This window comes from Carettochelys insculpta, chromosome 10 (assembly GCF_033958435.1).
Source record: "Carettochelys insculpta isolate YL-2023 chromosome 10, ASM3395843v1, whole genome shotgun sequence".
NCBI classification, from domain to species: Eukaryota; Metazoa; Chordata; order Testudines; family Carettochelyidae; genus Carettochelys; species Carettochelys insculpta.
In genome coordinates this window covers 24,016,953-24,036,847 of record NC_134146.1, presented here as the reverse complement: position 1 = coordinate 24,036,847, position 19,895 = coordinate 24,016,953, and the positions used below count along the sequence as shown (strand labels likewise).

The 19,895-nt window shown below is 41.7% G+C and overlaps 1 protein-coding gene across 3 annotated transcripts in view; it reads left to right on the top strand.

Annotated features, from left to right (window-relative positions):
- The window catches only part of PLOD2 (procollagen-lysine,2-oxoglutarate 5-dioxygenase 2), a 124,333-nt gene that overhangs the window by 33,369 nt on the left and 71,069 nt on the right, over positions 1 to 19,895 (top strand). For all 3 annotated transcript variants that reach the window (XM_075003825.1, XM_075003823.1, XM_075003824.1), the window contains exons 4-8: positions 5,059 to 5,222; positions 6,088 to 6,200; positions 7,667 to 7,730; positions 9,444 to 9,541; positions 14,665 to 14,766. In XM_075003825.1, coding sequence (XP_074859926.1) covers positions 5,059 to 5,222; positions 6,088 to 6,200; positions 7,667 to 7,730; positions 9,444 to 9,541; positions 14,665 to 14,766 — 541 coding nt within the window. The remainder of the gene's footprint in view (positions 1 to 5,058; positions 5,223 to 6,087; positions 6,201 to 7,666; positions 7,731 to 9,443; positions 9,542 to 14,664; positions 14,767 to 19,895) is intronic.

The following is a 19,895-nucleotide window of genomic DNA, read 5'->3' as shown; positions in this document are numbered from 1 at the left end:
TTAAATTCTGTCATTTTGCTTTTGCCCTCTCCTTGACAGGGCATAAAGGTCAGGAGGTCATAGTCCAATAGTTGCAGGAAAGGAGGGTCATTTTTTGCAAGGGCCTTTGCTTATGGCAATGAAGACTGGACAGAGGTTTTAGTGCACAACTGAATTCATCCATTTTGAGTATTTTAGTGCTTCTTTTCATGGAAGAGGTGCACTAGAAGGATGTTTAATTCACAGTGCTGGCATTTGTTTGGATCAGAAGTGAAGTTGCCTTGGCAGATAAGAGGCATCTCAGTAAATGGAAATTGAAGCACCACAATTGATTGGCGTTGCTGTGGCAGTGCTGTTTAAATTAGAGCTCTCTGTTAATACAGTTTAATCACACTGGCTAATAAATAGAGCCCTTTCAAAGTCACAGTCCATTTTGAACAGTTTCATGGTAATAGGATTTTAAAAATGTAAATTTCACAATTTCAGGTATTTAAATTGGAAATTTGACTGTGTTGTAATTTTAGGTGTGTTGTAAATTTGGGCTCCCAGAAAGGAGCTGTGGGAGGTTGCAGGCTTATCATAGGTGGGGGCTACAATACTGATACCCTTCTGTGTTGCTGCTGGCAGCAGCTCTGTTTTCAGAGCTGGGCAACTGGAGAGTAGTGGCTGCTGGTTGGGAGCAGCCTACCTCTAAACATAGAGCTGCCACAAGCAGCAGCACAGAAGTAAAGTTGTCCTGGTATGATGTTGGCACGCTTACTTCTGTGCTGCTGCCTGCAGAGCTGAGCCTTAAGTCAGCAGCTGCCACTGTCTGTCCACCCAGCACTGAAGGCAGCATAAAAATAAGGAGGGCAATATCATGACACCCCAAGAATAACCTTGTGATCCTCCTGCAAATCCCTTTTGGGTCAGGACTCCATTTGAGAAATGCTGGTCTCCCCCCAGTAAATAAATATTATAGGGTAAAAACACAAGGAAGACTAGATTTCACCATCTGTGATTTGTTTTCAATGGCTGTGAATTTGTTAGGGCCCTACTAATAAAACTTAATTTGTCTTTTAAAGCCATTAACGCCTGTGTGGGTTATTCTTTCCCTTAGAGTCCTGGCCAGCATACCCATTTGGCAATAGTAACAGAGAGATAGTCGTGTTAGTCTATATTTTATCAAAACCAAAGGGCAGTCTAGTAGCACTTTAAAGACTAACCAAATAATTTATTAGGTTTATTTATAATAATTTATTTATTATTAAATTATTTGGTTAGTCTTTAAAGTGCTACTGGACTGCCTTTTTGTTTTCACTTGGCAATAGTTCATGCAGGGCATAACACCTCATTATGATGATGAGGGAAGAATGGAGCCACCTGGGATTGACCAGTTACTACAGAAGTGCATTTGGTTGCTCTGGAAGACACAGGTTGAACTTATCTAATTTGGAACTCTCTCATCTGGCAACATCCATAATTTGACATGATTTTAGTTAGCTGGATGACCACTTATCATGGGTGTTGCTAAGTTTCCTGTGTCCCCATAAAGTTTGTGTATAGCCACCAGTCCTGGCTCTCAGTGTTCTATGCAGTTGTTTAGCTGTAATTTACCCCTAAATGTCTTTGAAGATCCCAGTAAGCAGTGCAAGTGTTAGAACAACCTAAGAGCAGGTTGTTCATACTGGTCTGTTGAAGGATTTCTTTTTCTGAAGTACGTTTCTAGATGGTATATTAAATAGGGATCTGAAGGGTTAACTAGTTGGCAACATCCTTAGAAGCTGATGGTTACCAGTTCTGGTGAACTGTTGGGGGCTGGAGCAGCTCCATTTCCACTGTGGCCAGGGAGGTCTTTAGCTGCACAGAGCAGGCCACAGACAGGAACTGCTCTGGCTGCCTGGAGCATTCCTTGTCCAGGGTGAGCTCAGGCACATCAGCCCCAAGGAGCAGCCCCTGTCTGTGGCAAGCCCAGATGTGTCACAGACAGGAGCTGCTGTGGCTGGGCTGAAGCAGACCCTGCGTGTGGCTGGGGGAGAGGGGTGGTGGTTGTGGAAAGAACTCCAGCCCTGCTGCGGTGGGCAAGGGGCATCTACTCTTCCCCAGTCAGGCTGGAGCACCCCCCCAGCTCACTCCCTCTTTAATCAGTTACCCAGTTAAACATCACATTTAACTCATTAACCAATTAAGCAAGATTTTATGTCTTTAATAATAATAAAACCTCACAGGCTGAGCTTCCCACAGGTCAGATAACTGCCACGTAACATTCAATTCCATCTCCAATTGCTTTGAATTCCAACCTCTATAACTGCCATGACGGAAAGCAGGCTTCCTAGCCTCCCACTTACTGACTAGACTAGTGCCTAAAGTATGCATAAACAAGGAAGCCAGTTGTGAGCTAGAGACAGTATTTCTTTATATTACGTGAAGGTGTGCCTGAATGGATTAGGGCTCGCAAATACTGCTGTTATTGACAAAGTTATGTTTCATTTGCTGCATTCCTGGTGCACATATTTAGAAGGGTTTATTCTTCATCTTATTCCTGGGAATGTGAAGGAGGTGTAGATTTCCATAGGAAGAGCAGGCCAGGGGGTTATTTTGTTCTCTTTCACATTCTTACAGCTCAGTGCCTTCCCTCCCCCTGAATTGATAATCTCCAATTCTCACAGTCCCATGGTGAGATATATACAGATGCTGCAAGAACTAATGTCTCCATTTTGTTCTGAGGAAGCAACGAGGCTATCGAATTTGTACGAAGAGGTAGGGCGCAATGTTCCCTCTAATTTTTTAAATTCATTGGCAGAATAAATTTTGTGATGTGCGCACCAGGACAAACACATGCTGCCTACTGTGGGTGGCGGTGGGTGCTCTGCTGATTAGCAACTGAATCTCTCCTGGGCTGCTGCCCAAGTGCTCAGCTTACAGGGATCACTGATAGGTTGTCAGCTTTCAGAGTTAAATCCAAGTCTTTGGGTCTCAGGCAGCTATCTACTGGGCTATCGTGAAGTGCAGCTTCATCAGATCGTTCAGCACATCTGAATCACAGTTCTGTCTGTAGGATGGAGCTAATAATAGGTTTTTGTACGTACATAAAGCTTTTTCATCTGTAGATCTCAAAGTGCAAGGTGGGTAAACAAAAGCAACACCTGTTTATGGGTTCATCAACAATTTTTATTTGATACTCTATTTTCTGAGCAGTATTTTGATTTGTAGTAGAGAAGATCTCCAAAGTTGGACAAACAAGCATCTATTCCCCGCTGTGCTGCAAACTTACTCTGCGACTGTTTGGCCTAGTTATTTTCAGTCTGGCTCCTGTAGCACTTTAAAGACTGAAAAATAATCTATTAGGCGGTGATCTTTCATAGGCAGACCCACTTCTTCAAATCTGGAGATAGCGCTGTACTGGGAGTGACATGACAGTTTTATAACACAGATCCAAAAAAATTGGAAGTAAAAATTGACAAATCAGATAGATACATAGGACAGAAGTAGAGAGCAAAGCCCGGTCGGTGGGAGGGAGGAAGAGAGAATTACTGACTGTTAAGTGTCCTGCCTGAGATCACTATGAATATCAAAGATGGAGAAACTGTATTAGTAATGCATCAGGTAATTGCTATCTGTATTGCGGCGGAAGTGTCAATAGCTGTGTCTACACGTGCACGCTACTTCGAAGTAGCGGCACTAACTTCGAAATAGCGCCCGTCGCGGCTACACGCGTCGGGCGCTATTTCGAAGTTAACTTCGACGTTAGGCGGCGAGACGTCGAAGTCGCTAACCTCATGAGGGGATCGGAATAGCGCCCTACTTCGATGTTCAACGTCGAAGTAGGGACCGTGTAGACGATCCGCGTCCCGCAACGTCGAAATTGCTGGGTCCTCCATGGCGGCCATCAGCTGGGGGGTTGAGAGATGCTCTCTCTCCAGCCCCTGCGGGGCTCTATGGTCACCGTGGGCAGCAGCCCTTAGCCCAAGGCTTCTGGCTGCTTCTGCGGCAGCTGGGGATCCATGTTGCAGGCACAGGGTCTGCAACCAGTTGTCAGCTCTGTGGATCTTGTGTTGTTTAGTGCAACTGTGTCTGGGAGGGGCCCTTTAAGGGAGCGGCTTGCTGTTGAGTCCTCCCTGTGACCCTGTCTGCAGCTGTGCCTGGCACCCTTATTTCGATGTGTGCTACTTTGGCGTGTAGACGTACCCTCGCAGCGCCTATTTCGATGTGGTGCCACGCAACGTTGAAGTTGAACATCGACGTTGCCAGCCCTGGAGGACGTGTAGACGTTATTTCGATGTCGCCACATCGAAATAGGCTACTTCGATGTAGGCTTCACGTGTAGACGTAGCCAATGTATCAAATTTGAGTATACATTGCAGTTCACATGGGTCCCTTTTTTAATCTGCTGTTAAAGTCTCTTTGTTGTAAGACGCATATTCTCAGGTCTTTAACAGCATGGCCCACTTGATTGAAATGCTCACTGACAGGTTCACGTGTATTCAGATTCCTAATGTCTGCTTTCTGTCCCTTCATTCTTTGGCAAAGTGATTGTCTAGTTTGTCCAATACACATAGTAGAGGGGCATTGCTGGCATATGATGGCATATGTAACATTGGTTGTTGTACAGGAGTATGTGCCCCTAATGCTGTAACTAATGTGGTTAGGTCCAGTGATAGTGACAATAAATATGTGGACAACGTTGGCAATGGGGTTTGTTGCAGGGAAAAGTTCCGGCATTAGTATTATTGTGGAATGGTGTGTGGTTGCTAGTGAAAATTTTCCTGAGGTTAGGTTGTTGTCTGTAGGAGAAAACAGGCTCGCGGAGTGTAGCGTTATGTTCCAGTATAGGTTGTAGGTTGTTGTTGATGTGCTTCAGGACTCCTTTTTTGTTTTGTTAGGACACAGACTAACAAGACTACTTCTCTGTTACCATTTATGGATGGTTAGCATGACATACATGCCATGTTGCTGAATGAAACTACATAAAATTAAGACTCTTCTCTTTGAGCTATTTAACTCTTCCTGGTTTCAAGTCTGAATGAGTCAAAGTTTTTCTAGTTTAATTTTCATCTTTAAAATCTGAACGATCTAATGAGTATCTTTCCATTGCTTTAGCTATGATGTTATCTTCGCGGGTGGCCCTGAAGAAACGCTAAAGAAGTTCCAGCAAGCTAACCATAAAGTAGTTTTTGCAGCAGATGGAATAATATGGCCTGATAAAAGATTATCAGACAAGTATCCCATTGTCCGGAGCGGAAAACGATTCCTTAATTCAGGAGGTAGGTATGACTGTACACATGAAAATTTAATTAAGTCTAGCTTATCTGTTTTTTCTGTGGATGGCGAGTGTATTTGTGTGCGTGCACAGTCATTAACTGGGCAACTAATCCAAAGTCTTAGTTTCCTAAATTCATATTTCGGCACCTAAATCACTGTTAGAGGAAATTTTTTGTTAGCTCTCGTTCCTCTCTGCTTCAAGCATGAAGGAGTCTTGCTTTATACTTGTGTAGGTGCCAGTCTCCTAACACCAACAGCCTGTTATCAGTTCAGTGACTCTCCTGTGGGTTATGCCAGCTTTTACTGTACCTTGCAATTTAACAGTAGGGGGACCTCAGTCCTCGACTCCTTCCGCAGTGTTGCTCTCATACAGGCTACTCACAAAACTACCAGGTCCACTGTTGCCAAGAAAGAGAATTAATCAGCTTGTAGTATCCAGCTCAGGATTGATTAGCCCATTGCTTAACATCACAGCACTTACATAAACTTCCTCTTGTTTTCACTATAGATGTATTTTCAAAAAATTTGAGTGATAAAGTAAGAAAATATTGGAAATAAATGGTTGCATATAAAACAAAATCATAAAATGCTTTCTAGAGTCTAAGCTTAACTAACAAGTTAAACACTTGTCTAAAAAAAGTTTCTCACCCAAAGTACAGGTGATGCTTCTAGTTTCTTAAAATACCATTATAAAGAAAGCTAACTACATAGGTCTGACTATCGTAATATCTTTGGAGTGAATTTTGGCTGGAAACAGACGAATTCTTTTGAGTCCGCAGCTGAGAGAAAATAATTATGCTTCAGTCTGACACAAGTGCTCAGAAAGCTATTTGCAGTAGAAATACACTCTCTTTTGTGATATTGCAGGATATATTGGTTATGCCCCATATATAAACCAAATTGTACAGCAATGGAACCTGCAGGATAATGATGATGACCAGCTGTTCTACACCAAAATCTATGTTGACCCACTGCAGAGGGTATGTGGTGACTTGTTTTCTTCTTAGAAGTAGTTCTTGCCACTTGAAATCACTAGCTGCTGCAATTATAGGCTACATCTACACTAGCCCAAATCTTCAAAATGGCCATGCAAATGGCCATTTTGAAGATTACTAATGAAGTGCTGAAATGCATATTCAGCAGTTTGTTAGCATGCTGCCAGCCATGGCTCTTCGAAATTGCGGCTTTTCGCTGCCGTGTGGCTCCTCCAGATGGGGGTCCTTTTTGAAAGGACTCCGGGAACTTCGAAATCCCCTTATTCCTATCTGCCTGTTGGCACCAGAATGCAGTTTAAATGCCACATGCTGGCAGGAAGGCTAGCCTGCTCGCTGGACTCGTCTCCCCCCTATAAATAATTGGACATTTCAGCAGCTACTCAATTATTCAACATCCTATTTGATCCTTGTTTAGCTTATTGTATGTACTGATGTGTTGCAAACCTCTCTAATGAGACTGTAACCACAGTAAATGTCAGTAAATGTGACGTTTATGAGCAACTGATTCAACTGAAAAAAAGTGGGTGTGCTGTGGAATTGTTTGTCTCATTGAAATGTGTCATACTACTGAAAAGGTTGAGAACCACTCGCGCTAGATGATCATTTTTAAATTTGGGTTTCTCTAGCCAGGCACCTAACCAAGTAATTAGAACAGTAATTCGTACCCTAAGTTTCAGAGGTATAGTTAACTGGAACTGGGGTACAGCATTCCAGTTTGATCCTTCTTAAAATATTTTACAGCTTTGAAAACATAATTTTAAAATATTTGCTGGTCATCTTGTAGGCCTGATACTGAGTTCTTTGTTCATCTGACTGAAGCTAAGGAGAGTTTTGAGGTGTTCTGTGAATATACAAAAAAGCCTTAATTATTTCATAGCGGCTGGGTAGAAACTTCTGTTCTTGTGTATTAGAGGGTCACTGATACTGTATTTTATCAAGAAGCTTACTTTTAATTTTGATATTTGAAGAAATGTGTTTTATTTTGTACTTATTAAAACAGTTAATCCTATTTAGCTATGATATTTTTAGTTTTGTTTTTGTTTTTAGGTTTTTTGTTTGGTTAGCTTAGAGAAGAGACTCATACAGAGACTTTTCTCCAGCCTTTATTGCCAAACTATGATTCCTTTGAAAAGTCATGACCTCCTGTTGCTGAGTGTACATAACTTAAACTCATTACTTGTGTACTAGATCATTTAAATAGTTTTCTGGGGAATCAGAAGTTCTGGAGGGAATACTTGGGCAAGTAACTGTGAGCTGTAAAGTTGAATGAGACTTTGAAAAAAGAAGAGTAAATGAAAATGAAAGTTTAAAAACTTGCAATTAGATACCTGAAACAGATAACACATAAAAAGCCTGTAATATTTAATTGGTCAGCCTCTCTCAGTGCATTTAAACATGTACTTTGCTAACTCTTATAACACCTCAGTGTCTTTGCTATTTTTAATATTTAGGCACGTATTAACATTACTTTGGACCACAAGTGCAACATTTTCCAGACCCTGAATGGAGCTATTGGTAAGTGTATTAAGTCATATCATTGTTGCCATGTGCTACATGTGTGCCACAAATGTTTTCTTGTTTGTTTCAATGTGAAAACAGTTCTCCTCCCTTATTTTAAATAAACAGTACAGGTATGTGTGGCAGGGTCAGTCTCATTCCTGGGCCTCAAGTCCTTCATTCAGTCCACTGGCTCCACCATATGAACCCTGTTACCCTTGCTTGGGGCAGGGAGCGGTCACGGGGAACCCAGTCCCCACCCCCTTGTTCCAGGTTGGCCACTGTCGGCAGACAGGATACTGGGCTAGATGGACCTTTGGTCTGACCCAGTATGGCCGTTCTTATGTTCCAACCCAGGGACCCTGGATGGTCACAAGTGAGGCTTACTCCCTTCACTCTTGCCCCTGCAGCGCCTCTCCTTGGGCCACTTCCCCAGACAATCACCCCAACCCCCAGTACCTCCTTCTGCTCGTGTTAGCTGTGGCAGCAAGTCCCCTCCTTTTTTTGACTCCTCTGGCTGACCAGTTCCTCACAGTCTGGTTCAGCTTCAGGCTCCCACTGGACTGGGGCAGTCCAGCCACCCAGGTTGCTGAAGCCCCTCTCTTCTTTTGTGGTCTTTGATGTTCCTCTAAGTCTCCTTCCTTCTCCTCACTCACCTTCCAACTCTCCTTAGCCACCCTCCCCTTGCCCTGCGTGGAGAAGGGGTTATAAATGTAGCCCTGAGTGGGATCAGCTGGCCCTAATTGATTTAAGGCAACCTACTCCTCAGCTGCACCCACTTTGATTGTCAGCTCCATCTCTGCTCTATTTTTACTCCTGCCTCTCTTCTCCTGGCTCCACCCTGCTACAGTACGCAAGAGATTATGACGAACACGTGGGTAAGATTATTATGCCTCGCAGATCTGACATCTACAATATAAGCTGACTGTTCTGTGTTACTTAAAAAAATTGATATAAATAGACAAACCTAGTTGTAGATATAACAAAACTACTAATGAATATGAAGTTAAGACTGATGTTTCCATCCTTTTATAACTAAATTTAATTAGGGCTCATCACATACTCATTTCACATCGCTCTAATAGCAGGGCATAAGGAATAGGTTAGCTTTAATTTTGAATTTCCTTAAGTGGACTGGATTGTCATAATTTTGACAGAAGATCATTGTTAGGTACACATGAACTTCCTTCCTTACCTCCTCCTTTGACCTTCACCTGTAGAACAACTCCAGTTGCTTTCCTTTGTAAATGGAAAGTTACAGTTATGCTGTTTTCTAAGTTTTAAGTAAAGTTTCCTGAAACATGTGAAGGATGTAGAGCATAAAAACCTTTGAAGTCCCTTATAAACTTTATCCTCCATGTCTCATTTACTGATCTCACGGACTTTCTTATCACTTTAGTTTCTAAGCACTGCATAAGTACTGTTAAAAAAATGTATGCTTAGCTGTTACGTACCATTTTTCATCCATGGACCTAACCTGAAAACAGATACTAAGAAGGTCAGTATCATTATTTCAGCTTTACAGATAGGAGACTGAGGCACAAGGCAGAAAGACACTTCCTCTCACTCAGCAAAATAGATGCAGAACCAAGAATTGAACCTGGGACATCAGGCTGCTGACAGTACTAGGATAAATTTAAAGTTTATTAATTGTAAAACATCGCCAGTTGCTTGATCACCCTGCAATTAACAGTTTTCATTCATATTGTTACCATGCTGGTTCATTTGCAGATGAAGTTCTTCTGAAATTTGAAGAAGGAAGAGTAAGAGCAAGGAATTCAGTGTATGAGACACTGCCTGTCACTTTGCATGGAAATGGCCCCACTAAAGTAAGTGACAGCTATTTTTCAACTCTTCTAAAGGAACAGTTTGAATCAGGGTAAAAACATCAAAATGAATCTGAAATAAACCTGCAGCATAGTGCCAGGAAACAAGTTGCTCACTACCTGATGAAAGTGAATGAGCATCATATGGCTAACCTTTCATATGTTGTGCTGATAGCTCACTAGATTGCAAAGAATACTTTGTTTTGCTACAGTCAGCTTCCATTAGTGGGTAATATGTATAAATAATATACATTATATATTATGATAAAATTATCTTAACTTTGCTTCGTTTCATGCATGTGTCTCTGCATCCTGAGCTTTTGGCATAATCCATTTGCCTGTGTCAGAGATCTGACACTTCTCTTTTTAGCACTTCAGGTTGTTCTCTTAAGTAATTTTTAAAACAATAACTGCTTAATAATAGTACAAGAGACTTTGTCTTCCTCTCATCTTTCTCTGTTACCAAAAAGGTGTAGAATACTGGAACAAGATCCTTTCTTTTGTAATAATTACCAGTATTAGAAGGGTTATGTGTAATATTTGCAAAGGTAATAGATGTTGGAGTAAACTACTTATAAAAAAGAGTATATATACTTGAACAATTTCTTTGGTGTTACAGGTAACGTGTAGCATCTTATCTGCTAAATTCAGTGATTTTTTAAGTGATCTATTTTGTGAAGAATTGTTTTTTAATTTAAATTTCTGCTTTTTAGAATGCTTAGAAGAGCAGATTTCCCCAAAATTTGACTGGTTTGGTTTCTTGTCCTTTGTTGGTTGCCATCTTATGGTGATTTTCTTATTTATCCCCATTATAAATGGTAAATTCCCTGGTGGGCACACCTGCTGATGAGCACCAAATGATTATCCAGAAAAAATAAGGTTCTGAAATGCAGCAACAAGCTCAGTTTGTGTGCAGGGTTTTTTCAACACTTTTGTCTGTACATATTAAGTGTTCAGGGTGGTCAACACTGCAATAAATTGTTTGGTGAGGTTGTGGAATCTCCATCTCTGGAGATATTTAAGAACAGGTTAGATAAATGTTTATAAGGGATGGTCTAGACAGTACTTGGTCCTGCCATGAGGGCAGGGGTGCTGGACTCGATGACCTCTCAAGGTCCCTTGCAGTCCTAGTATTCTATGATTCTATGATGCCTCCTCCAACTATTCTTTTCTCAGTATATTGATAATAAGTTACAGCAACTGTCCATCAAAGCACCATCCTGCACGTGGCAACTGTTCATTCTTCACTTATCAAGCTGATCACCGCTCTGGGTTTGAGAAGCTAATGCTTTCCTTGAAGTGTAATCATTGTTGTACAGCAAGTTGAGAACTTAGATTTTTTTCATAAACATAGTAGGTGATTTATGTGTAGTGTTTTTTTCTATTTTTTATTTTTCTTTTCAAGTAAATGAATTACGTAGAGGCTTTGGAAGGAAGAGAAATTCCAGGCCAGAGCACAGAAGTGGAGTCTAACCCTTCAAGGCTGCCACTGCAACCACTGTGCTTCCAACACTATTTTTTCATCTTTTTAAAATTAGTATCTACTTCATTAGATGCTGTAAACGATGGTTGATTTATTTTTCTAAAATATGTAGTAGGTGGCTGCTGTATTGCTTCCATTCACATGGCTTGATGTTTGCATGTACCCTTCCAATCATGCATTACATGTAAACTACACTACTTTTTTTTTAATGCAATTTAACATGCAGATTATACAAGAGCAGGTAAGTGAAAATATTTGAACAGATCAACTCTAGTTATTACAGGCTACAGTGTCCTCTAGAACAGGGGTCAGCAACCCTGGCACGCATGCCAAGAGCTGCAAATGAGCCGATTTTCATCTGCATACAAGGCAGCAGCTCATTTTCGCCCCTCCTCACTCAATACAGTGACGGTGCAGAGATACACAGGTGCCCCTCTGTTCCTGCAGGTGCACACCGTGGTGAGCAGAGCAACTGTGGGAAGGCAGGGATGTGTGAGCCCTGGCCAGTGGAGAGGCAGGGCAGGTGAGTCAGGCTGTAGGGGCATGGCGGAACGGAGCTTCCAGAAGCCCAGGCCTGGGCCCTTCAGGCCAGAGGTGGGGTGGGGGTGGAGCTGCTCCCCCTGCTGCACATGCCACCCCCTCTCCTGCTATGTGCCCTCTTCTCCTTGGGGGAAGGGTAGTGACCCCTCTGACCCCCACCTCTGCCATCTGCTCCCCCTGCCACAGGGATAGGACTGAGCCCTTCTGATCTCCCACCTCTGCCATCTGCTCCCCCTGCCATGGGGACTGGACTGAGCCCATATGACCCCCCCACCACCCTTCCAGGACTGCCATCTGCCCCTGTCTCCCCCAGGGACAAGGACTAAGACCCTCTGCCCCCTCATGCCTGCCATCTACCCCCCAGGGCAGGGATTTTTAGGCCATCTGCCCCCAGCTTTGCCCACTCTCCGGGACGTGGGACGAGCCCTCTTGCTTTCCATATATGCCCTCTCTTGCTACCATGACAATTGCTGCCACCATCATTTGGGCAGGCGGTGAGTTCCAGTGAGGTATTTGTGGGTCCTGCTTCCTCAAGGTTGCCCAGTTCCTCCTTCTCAGCTTGCTCGCCCCCAGCACATGCCAGCCCACTTCTGCAAGCCAGGGCTCTCCCTCCTGCCACCAGCCACAGCTAAACCATGAAGCTCTGTCTCTCAATTTATTTATGAATGAAGCTGTTGTAAGTGGGACTATGTGACTTTAAAAAGTAACACTGGCACTTGGCCCGTACTTAGAGGTCAGAAGGTCCACCACTCTGCCTCAGAAAGTTTGCTGACCCCTGCTCTGGAACATACCTTGGGGCTCATTTGTTAATGCTTTTTATGCATTCCAGGAATGATTTTAGTAGATAATGTTTTCCTTTGTTTTTCCTAGTACTTGCTTTGATTCTATTTGGCACTAATTAGTGCCTCAACTTAGCCATCAATGCTCAGATACTACAATTGTATTTTTCCATTTTTTAAAAATAGCACTCACATGACAAGTTGAGTGGGTGAAGTCAAATTCCCAAAATATCATATATTAAACAAAACCTGTTTCCTGTTTATAGTCACACAGCCATTTACTTCTGTCACACTGCAGATCCATTTTAAAGATTTTAGTTTAAAAACCTAGTGAAGCAGGAAAACAAAATCCTATGAGCCATTAGCTGCGTCTACACGTGCACGCTACTTCGAAGTAGCGGCACCAACTTCGACGTTAGGCGGCGAGACGTCGAAGTTGCTAACCTCATGAGGAGATAGGAATAGCGCCCTACTTCGACGTTCAACGTCGAAGTAGGGACCGTGTAGACGATCTGCGTCCCGCAACGTCGAAATTGCTGGGTCCTCCATGGCGGCCATCAGCTGGGGGGTTGAGAGATGCTCTCTCTCCAGCCCCTGCGGGGCTCTATGGTCACCGTGGGCAGCAGCCCTTAGCCCAAGGCTTCTGGCTGCTTCTGCGGCAGCTGGGGATCTATGCTGCAGGCACAGGGTCTGCAACCAGTTGTCAGCTCTGTGTATCTTGTGTTGTTTAGTGCAACTGTGTCTGGGAGGGGCCCTTTAAGGGAGCGGCTTGCTGTTGAGTCCGCCCTGTGACCCTGTCTGCAGCTGTGCCTGGCATCCCTATTTCGATGTGTGCTACTTTGACGTGTAGACGTTCCCTCGCTGCGCCTATTTTGATGTTGGGCTGAGCAACGTCGAAGTTGAACATCGACGTTGCTGGCCCTGGAGGACGTGTAGACGTTATTCATTGAAATAGCCTATTTCGATGTCGCAACATCGAAATAAGCTATTTCGATGTTGGCTGCACGTGTAGACGTAGCCATTGTGTCAATATGTGATTTGTACACTTCTGTGGCAATAGAGTTTAAGCAGAGATTTGTGATGAACAGGTTAAAAAAACATTTAAACTTTCACCAGCTGGGGAACAGCCGTGCATTGAAATCTCCAAAATGTAGATTCTTGGTTTTTGCCAGAAATTTCTATTTTATTCATGTTCAGTTAAATCAAGAAGAATAGATTTTAGTGAATAACTTTTTATTTTTACAATATAGATTACTTTTTTTTTTTTACTATAAATGTAGTACCAAAAATGTAAAATGATCTTTAGAGTTTTCCTCAGTGTAGTAATCTTTGTGCTGGTGTAGTATTTTACTTGGTTGAGCATTCTTATTTTTAGGTATCTGAAAGTTAGTTAATGTTTTATTTTGTGCCAGATTTCAGTAAGTATTTTCCACTGACTACATAAGATAAAGAAGAGTCAAAAACCATATCAGGGCATTTGCAAGCAAGCTGTATAATATTTATCATGAAGCATTTTCACATGGGAAATTATGTGCTGCCTACTCATTAAGAATAATGGGGTGGTTGTAGGACAAATGAGTAGGCAGATTCTAAAACAGGTTTATAATAATATAGTAGAAATCCTTCAACCTTTAATAATAGTAATATGAATTTGGCAGGGACCTTATTTGCTTGAGTGGCAGTGAATAAAATATGGCATCCAGGAAGATGTGGAACATTAAACAGTCTATCATGAGAATAATTATTCTGATTATAAACACTGATTTAGAGCTGATTCCAGTGTTACCTAAGGAAGAGAGAGCCAGGTGCATCGGTGAAGTATATGCCACTGGATTCTGGAATAGCTGCCTCCAAAAGTGAAAAATCTCCAGTCTAATTCATTTGACACCTGGGCATCTGTGTCTGCTAAATTTTATATATTTCCTTCTCAGAGAGTTTTGTCCTTTGCCAATCTCTATTTTCCTGTAAGTACCAATACATAAATACCAATGACCATCAGTTACAGAAATGGTCGTAATTTGATTCTTGGCATTTTTCAAAGGCAGGTGAAATACAGTATGAGTTTTGTTATACCCACCAAAAATGTTCAGCTTCTTTAAGCTGTGACCATGTGGTTTGGAATTTGTGATCTGTGTGTCTTGTGCTTGAGGTCCAAATATCTTTTACCAGCTGTTTTTTTTTTTTAATTTAGAGAAAGAAAAGCATATCTATAAGGAGTTTGGAAAGCCTGTTTTGAGGACTACCACTGATGTGAATAAAAGATACAGCAATGAGTTGCATGTATGCTGTACATAGTTAACGTGAATTATTCTTTTGTTTACTAGATTCATCTCAGTTACTTTGGAAATTATATCCCTAATGCTTGGACCCATGAAACTGGATGTGGTGTTTGTGATTTAGATTTACTAGACCTATCAACGATTAATGTAAGTATATATAATATGTAAGGTTCAGTGGCCTTATATTGACTTTGCCATGACCAAAAGGCTACATTACATGATGTTATATGTCAAGAATACTTGAGGCTGTTTGTGGAAACAATGGAAACAAATTTAGGAGTTGCAAACCAACTTACCAGTATGATCTCAGGTGGCAAATGTCAATATTGGCAAATGTCAATATTTCTATTGGCTATAATTTGGCATGGGTTTTCCAATAATATAATCAATTTCAATAAAAAAAGATTCTTGATATGAATCATCTGTTGATGGTAATTAAGGTCAAGATCTTTTGTGCCAAGTGTTGAGAAAACAACAACAACAAAAACATTTTCCATACAATGCAGTGACAGTGGAGCAGTTGTTTCAGCATGTGTGACAATAGTAATAAGAAAAATCAAAAGGTCAAATCCTTGGCTTCATACCAATTGCTTTACACTGCTGTGACACAAGAGAGAAGCTGGAAAGTCAGCTTAACTAGCTACCAGGATTTCTCAGAATGGAGGAAGCCCTAAACGGCATGGTGCTTCTCTTTTCACTGAACGTGGCTCCCACAATAGGGAGCATGGTAAGGGAAAGGAAGGTATAAATAGAAAACTTCTCTGTCTGGGACCCTGAAACTGTGTCTGTAGCTCTTTGACTGCCATCATGGACCTATGAGAATTATAATCAGAATAAAGTAGGGTAACCCGCAGGGTCAAAAATTGTCCTGTTGCAGTGCACAGACCAATCACTGCTAAGGATTCATGGATCAGTTTTGAGTTACATAAGGATAAAGTGCTGACTGTTGAGGCAGTTTCTATGAGCAGCCTTGTGGAAGGGTTTGCATTAACATTTCATATGTCACATAGTTATAGATTTAGAATTAAAGGTAATATATCTTGAAATTCCTGAGAGAGAGGAGAGAGGCATTCATAGCTTAAAAAATTCTCCACATATTTATCTGGGAAAGGATGGTAGACATATCTTTTGCTAGCAGATCTGGTGTCAAAAAAGAGCCAGGTATGATTCCTAGCTGTTAAAACTCGTATGGGAGAAACATCTGTAACACGTAATTTACAAATTCAATTTGCACTGACTCACATGTTTGCTGGGTACTCTAATTGTGTATGATAGAAATCATTGTCATCCACTTTATGAGTTAACATAAAGTAGACCCCTTTTGATATTACAATCTACATTATTTTGTTTTATTTAAACAAATGCCTGCTATGTTATTTACCTTCAGCTCTAGGCACCCTTGCAATGAATGAAAAAATTACAGTACATCACAGAATAGATTCATGTTTCCTCAGCTACCACATTATGGCTGCGTCTACACGTGCACGCTACTTCGAAGTAGCGGCAGTAACTTCGAAATAGCGCCCATCACGTCTACACGTGTTGGGCGCTATTTCGAAGTTGAAATCGACGTTAGGCGGCGAGACGTCGAAGTCGCTAACCCCATGAGCGGATGGGAATAGCGCCCTACTTCGACGTTCAACATCGAAGTAGGGACGTGTAGACGATCTGCGTCCCGCAACATCGAAATAGCGGGGTCCTCCATGGCGGCCATCAGCTGGGGGGTTGAGAGATACTCTCTCTCCAGCCCTTGCGGGGCTCTGTGGTCACCGTGGGCAGCAGCCCTTAGCCCAGGGCTTCTGGCTGCTGCTGCTGCAGCTGGGGGTCCGTGCTGCATATACAGGGTCTGCAACTAGTTGTTGGCTCTGTGTATCTTGCACTGTTTAATGAAAGTGTGTCTGGGAGGGGCCCTTTAAGGGAGCGACTTGCTGTTGAGTCCGCCCCGTGACCCTGTCTGCAGCTGTGCCTGGCTCCCTTATTTCGATGTGTGCTACTTTACCGTGTAGACGTTCCCTCGCTGTGCCTATTTCGATGTTGGGCTGAGCAACGTCGAAGTTGAACATCGACGTTGCCAGCCCTGGAGGACGTGTAGACGTTATTCATCGAAATAGCCTATTTCGATGTCGCAACATCGAAATAAGCTATTTCGAAGTTGGGTGCACGTGTAGACGTAGCCTATATGTCCTAAGGACCAGTTGTTAAAACTGCAAATATCAACAAAGTATTTCTTTTCTGAAGTAGAGGCTTCACTTGATACAGCCTTGAAAATGTGCAATTTGTGAGAGAGAATTTAATTTACAAGAGAGTCACAGTTCTCAGATGCTTCTCTGTACTTAAATCCAGACAAGCTTGGCTATTGGGATTTTTTTAGAATGTCTGCCTTAGAGTTTCCCAGACTAGTGCCATCATGAATATTTTGCACTCTTCATAGCTTTTTCTTAAACTCTGAATTCTAATCAAATGACAGAGTTTAAAACTGTTTCTGAAACTTCAAAGATTTGTAGCTTGTCTTGACCCTGCCCCATTCAGAATAGAAAGAAAGGCCTCTATTGTCTCATTTCAGTCCTAAATCTGAGAGGGACTCCTTCTGCAGGATGTTGTTACTATATTCTGTATATTTACCTGTGTACAGAACATTGTCTTATATTTTTCTTTAAGAAAAGACTTTCACATGTACCCAACCACCTGCTGCTTATGTAAAGATGAGCATTAAAAGACAGCCAAGTTAGATCAATATAAATGAGTAAGCTTTTCTACCAGATTAACCTGAAATTTTGAAAGCTGGCTTAGAACTTTATGAGGATTTCTCTAAAATATAAATAAGCTGGAACCAAAACTTCAGCAGTGATAAATCCAGAATGTCGGGGCATTTAAAAATTTAAAATTTTAAATCTCCCTCTGAATCAGAATCATGTAGTCTCCCATTATATTTATAATGGTTTAACCAAAACATTGGTTCCAATCTGAGGTGCTGGAAACATCGATTTGAGTAGGAATTACAATGCTGTTCTCTACTCAGCGTTGGAGCTCAAGGTATAGTTATGGTAAATAGACCCAAATTCTGCATTCGTAGTTCTAATACTGGAATCTGCAATTACAGGACTTCACATATGATTTTCTTCTACCTGCTATAACACATGTATCAGCTAGAATAGCACTGAAATGTAATTTTTTTCTTTGTGGAATTATCTGTTAGTAATATGGGAAAGCCTTCTTAATCTAATTCCAAAATAAAGTTAGATCCACATTTTGATGTCTTTTGAAACATTGTTTTTGTAGGTAATGTATAGTTTTGTATTGTGTGATTGAAATATATATAATTACATGTACTGTCTTGTATACAGAGTGCCTAGGGTTTTTTGGTTGTTTATTTTCAGTCTCTGTTTTGACTCATGTATGTCGCTGTCTGAACTGCTGATCCTGACAGTTTATTTAGATATGATCCTGGTCCACTATTTTGTGCTGAGTGATCGCAGACTCTACACAAGAAGTCCCTTCTAAGCTGCCTCCTGCTGAGCTAGAGCCTTCTTGGGTCCAACTGATTATAACATTCAGATAACCTTGAGAGCTTCTTTAGTGTTAGGTAACACAGTCCAAAGTTGCTTTGATTAAATTCTATTTAATGACCTTGAATATAAAGAAGAAAAAGTTGGAATTCTATCTTTTGGACCCAAAACAGTTGTACATGCGCTACTACTCGATTTAATCCAGTTGATAATGTCCAAAATATCCTACATTTTCTTTTGGCTCTGACAAATGATTGAATGTTTGTGGGCCAGCACTGCATCTACAATGGAGGTGATTAGATTTAGGTATCTGGACAGAAGCTTTCCAAAATTCGTGCTTGTGTACTTGAAATACTTTTTTAAAGTTTGCTCTATAATGCTTGTTCTGAAGGGTCATATGGTTAACTGTAGGTTGTTTTTTTGTGCTAAAAGAAGCATACTGTAGTAAACGCTGTGCTATGGATTTAGCAGATTATACTGAAAATAACAAGATTGCTTTCTAGAATGGCGCTTGTGTAAGTGTATGTGATTGCAATTTAACCCCCTCAACCAGCTGCAAGGATGGGCGGGACTTTGTATGTGTGGAAGGCACAATCACACCATTTCTCTGTCACTGTTCCCTCCTGCTGCATTCTCCAACCCCGTGTTCCTTCTGGGCCTTTATAGTGGGTGCGGCCTTGAGTCTATGCTATGGGATAATGCAAAGGAAGGAAGAGGTCAAGGGGAAGGCACGTTTAGGATAGCAGTAGGGACTGTGAACATACCTTGTCCCCCCCTACCACACTCTGTGGTGCACTTTCTTTTCATAGGTGTTTCCTTCAGCTCCAGAGGTACCTGGGGCAGCAGAGATAGGTGTCTGGTAGCAGAGTTCTGTTGAGGCACTGCAGCCAGTGAGCAACAGTGTACCTATGAGATCACTACCAGTGCAGAATCCCAAGAACACTTTGTGATCTTTGGGTCACAGGGATCCACCAGATATGCAGATAAGCCCTTCAGGCCTCTCCTTGTTGGGTGAGATGGGCAAATGCCTCCCATCCCTCAAATAGGAGTACAGTGGTGGGGCATCTCTGTGAAGGAAATCATCAGGGGAGACTTCATCCACCTTAGATCTGTTGCTTTCCTTTGGGGAGTGAACAAATGATGCAGTGGGGAGCGTAACACTTCAGTGCACAGTGTTGTGCAGACACATGAGAAAAGATAAACTTTGTTCTTGAAAGATTTACAGTCTAACTAAAGGCAAGATGCAACTATTGAGTAAGGTGTATCGGGAGAGTGGATGGATCGTAATAAGAAGTAATGAGGCTGTATAGGCGCTGCTTCCTTCAAAGTACTTATAGAACTACATGTTTTCCGTTTGCATTAGGGATGGTTAGACTTGACTAGCTACCTCTTTCTGCTCCTCGGTGCTGATAGTATGTATCTGCTTCTTAATTTCTTCCTGGGGAATTTGGGAGCTACCTTAAAGTACAACATCCCCAGAATAATGCCATGGAATTTGAAAAAATACACAAAATCTCTTGAATCATTTGTCTTGCTTGTGTGTGTTTTTGGTTATCAGTAGCAATTACATAAGTTCTGCTCAGTCATATATTTTATTATGGCACATGTCACTTTACTGATAAATCTTCTTTATGGAGAGGTTAACGTTTGATTGTAGTCAACAATGTAAGTTGTCATGACACTGGTCTCACTAAATGAGTTCCTGCCAGAATGACAGTAGAACATAAATTTCAATTATTTTTAAGACATGCTTGTATACCACTTCATCAT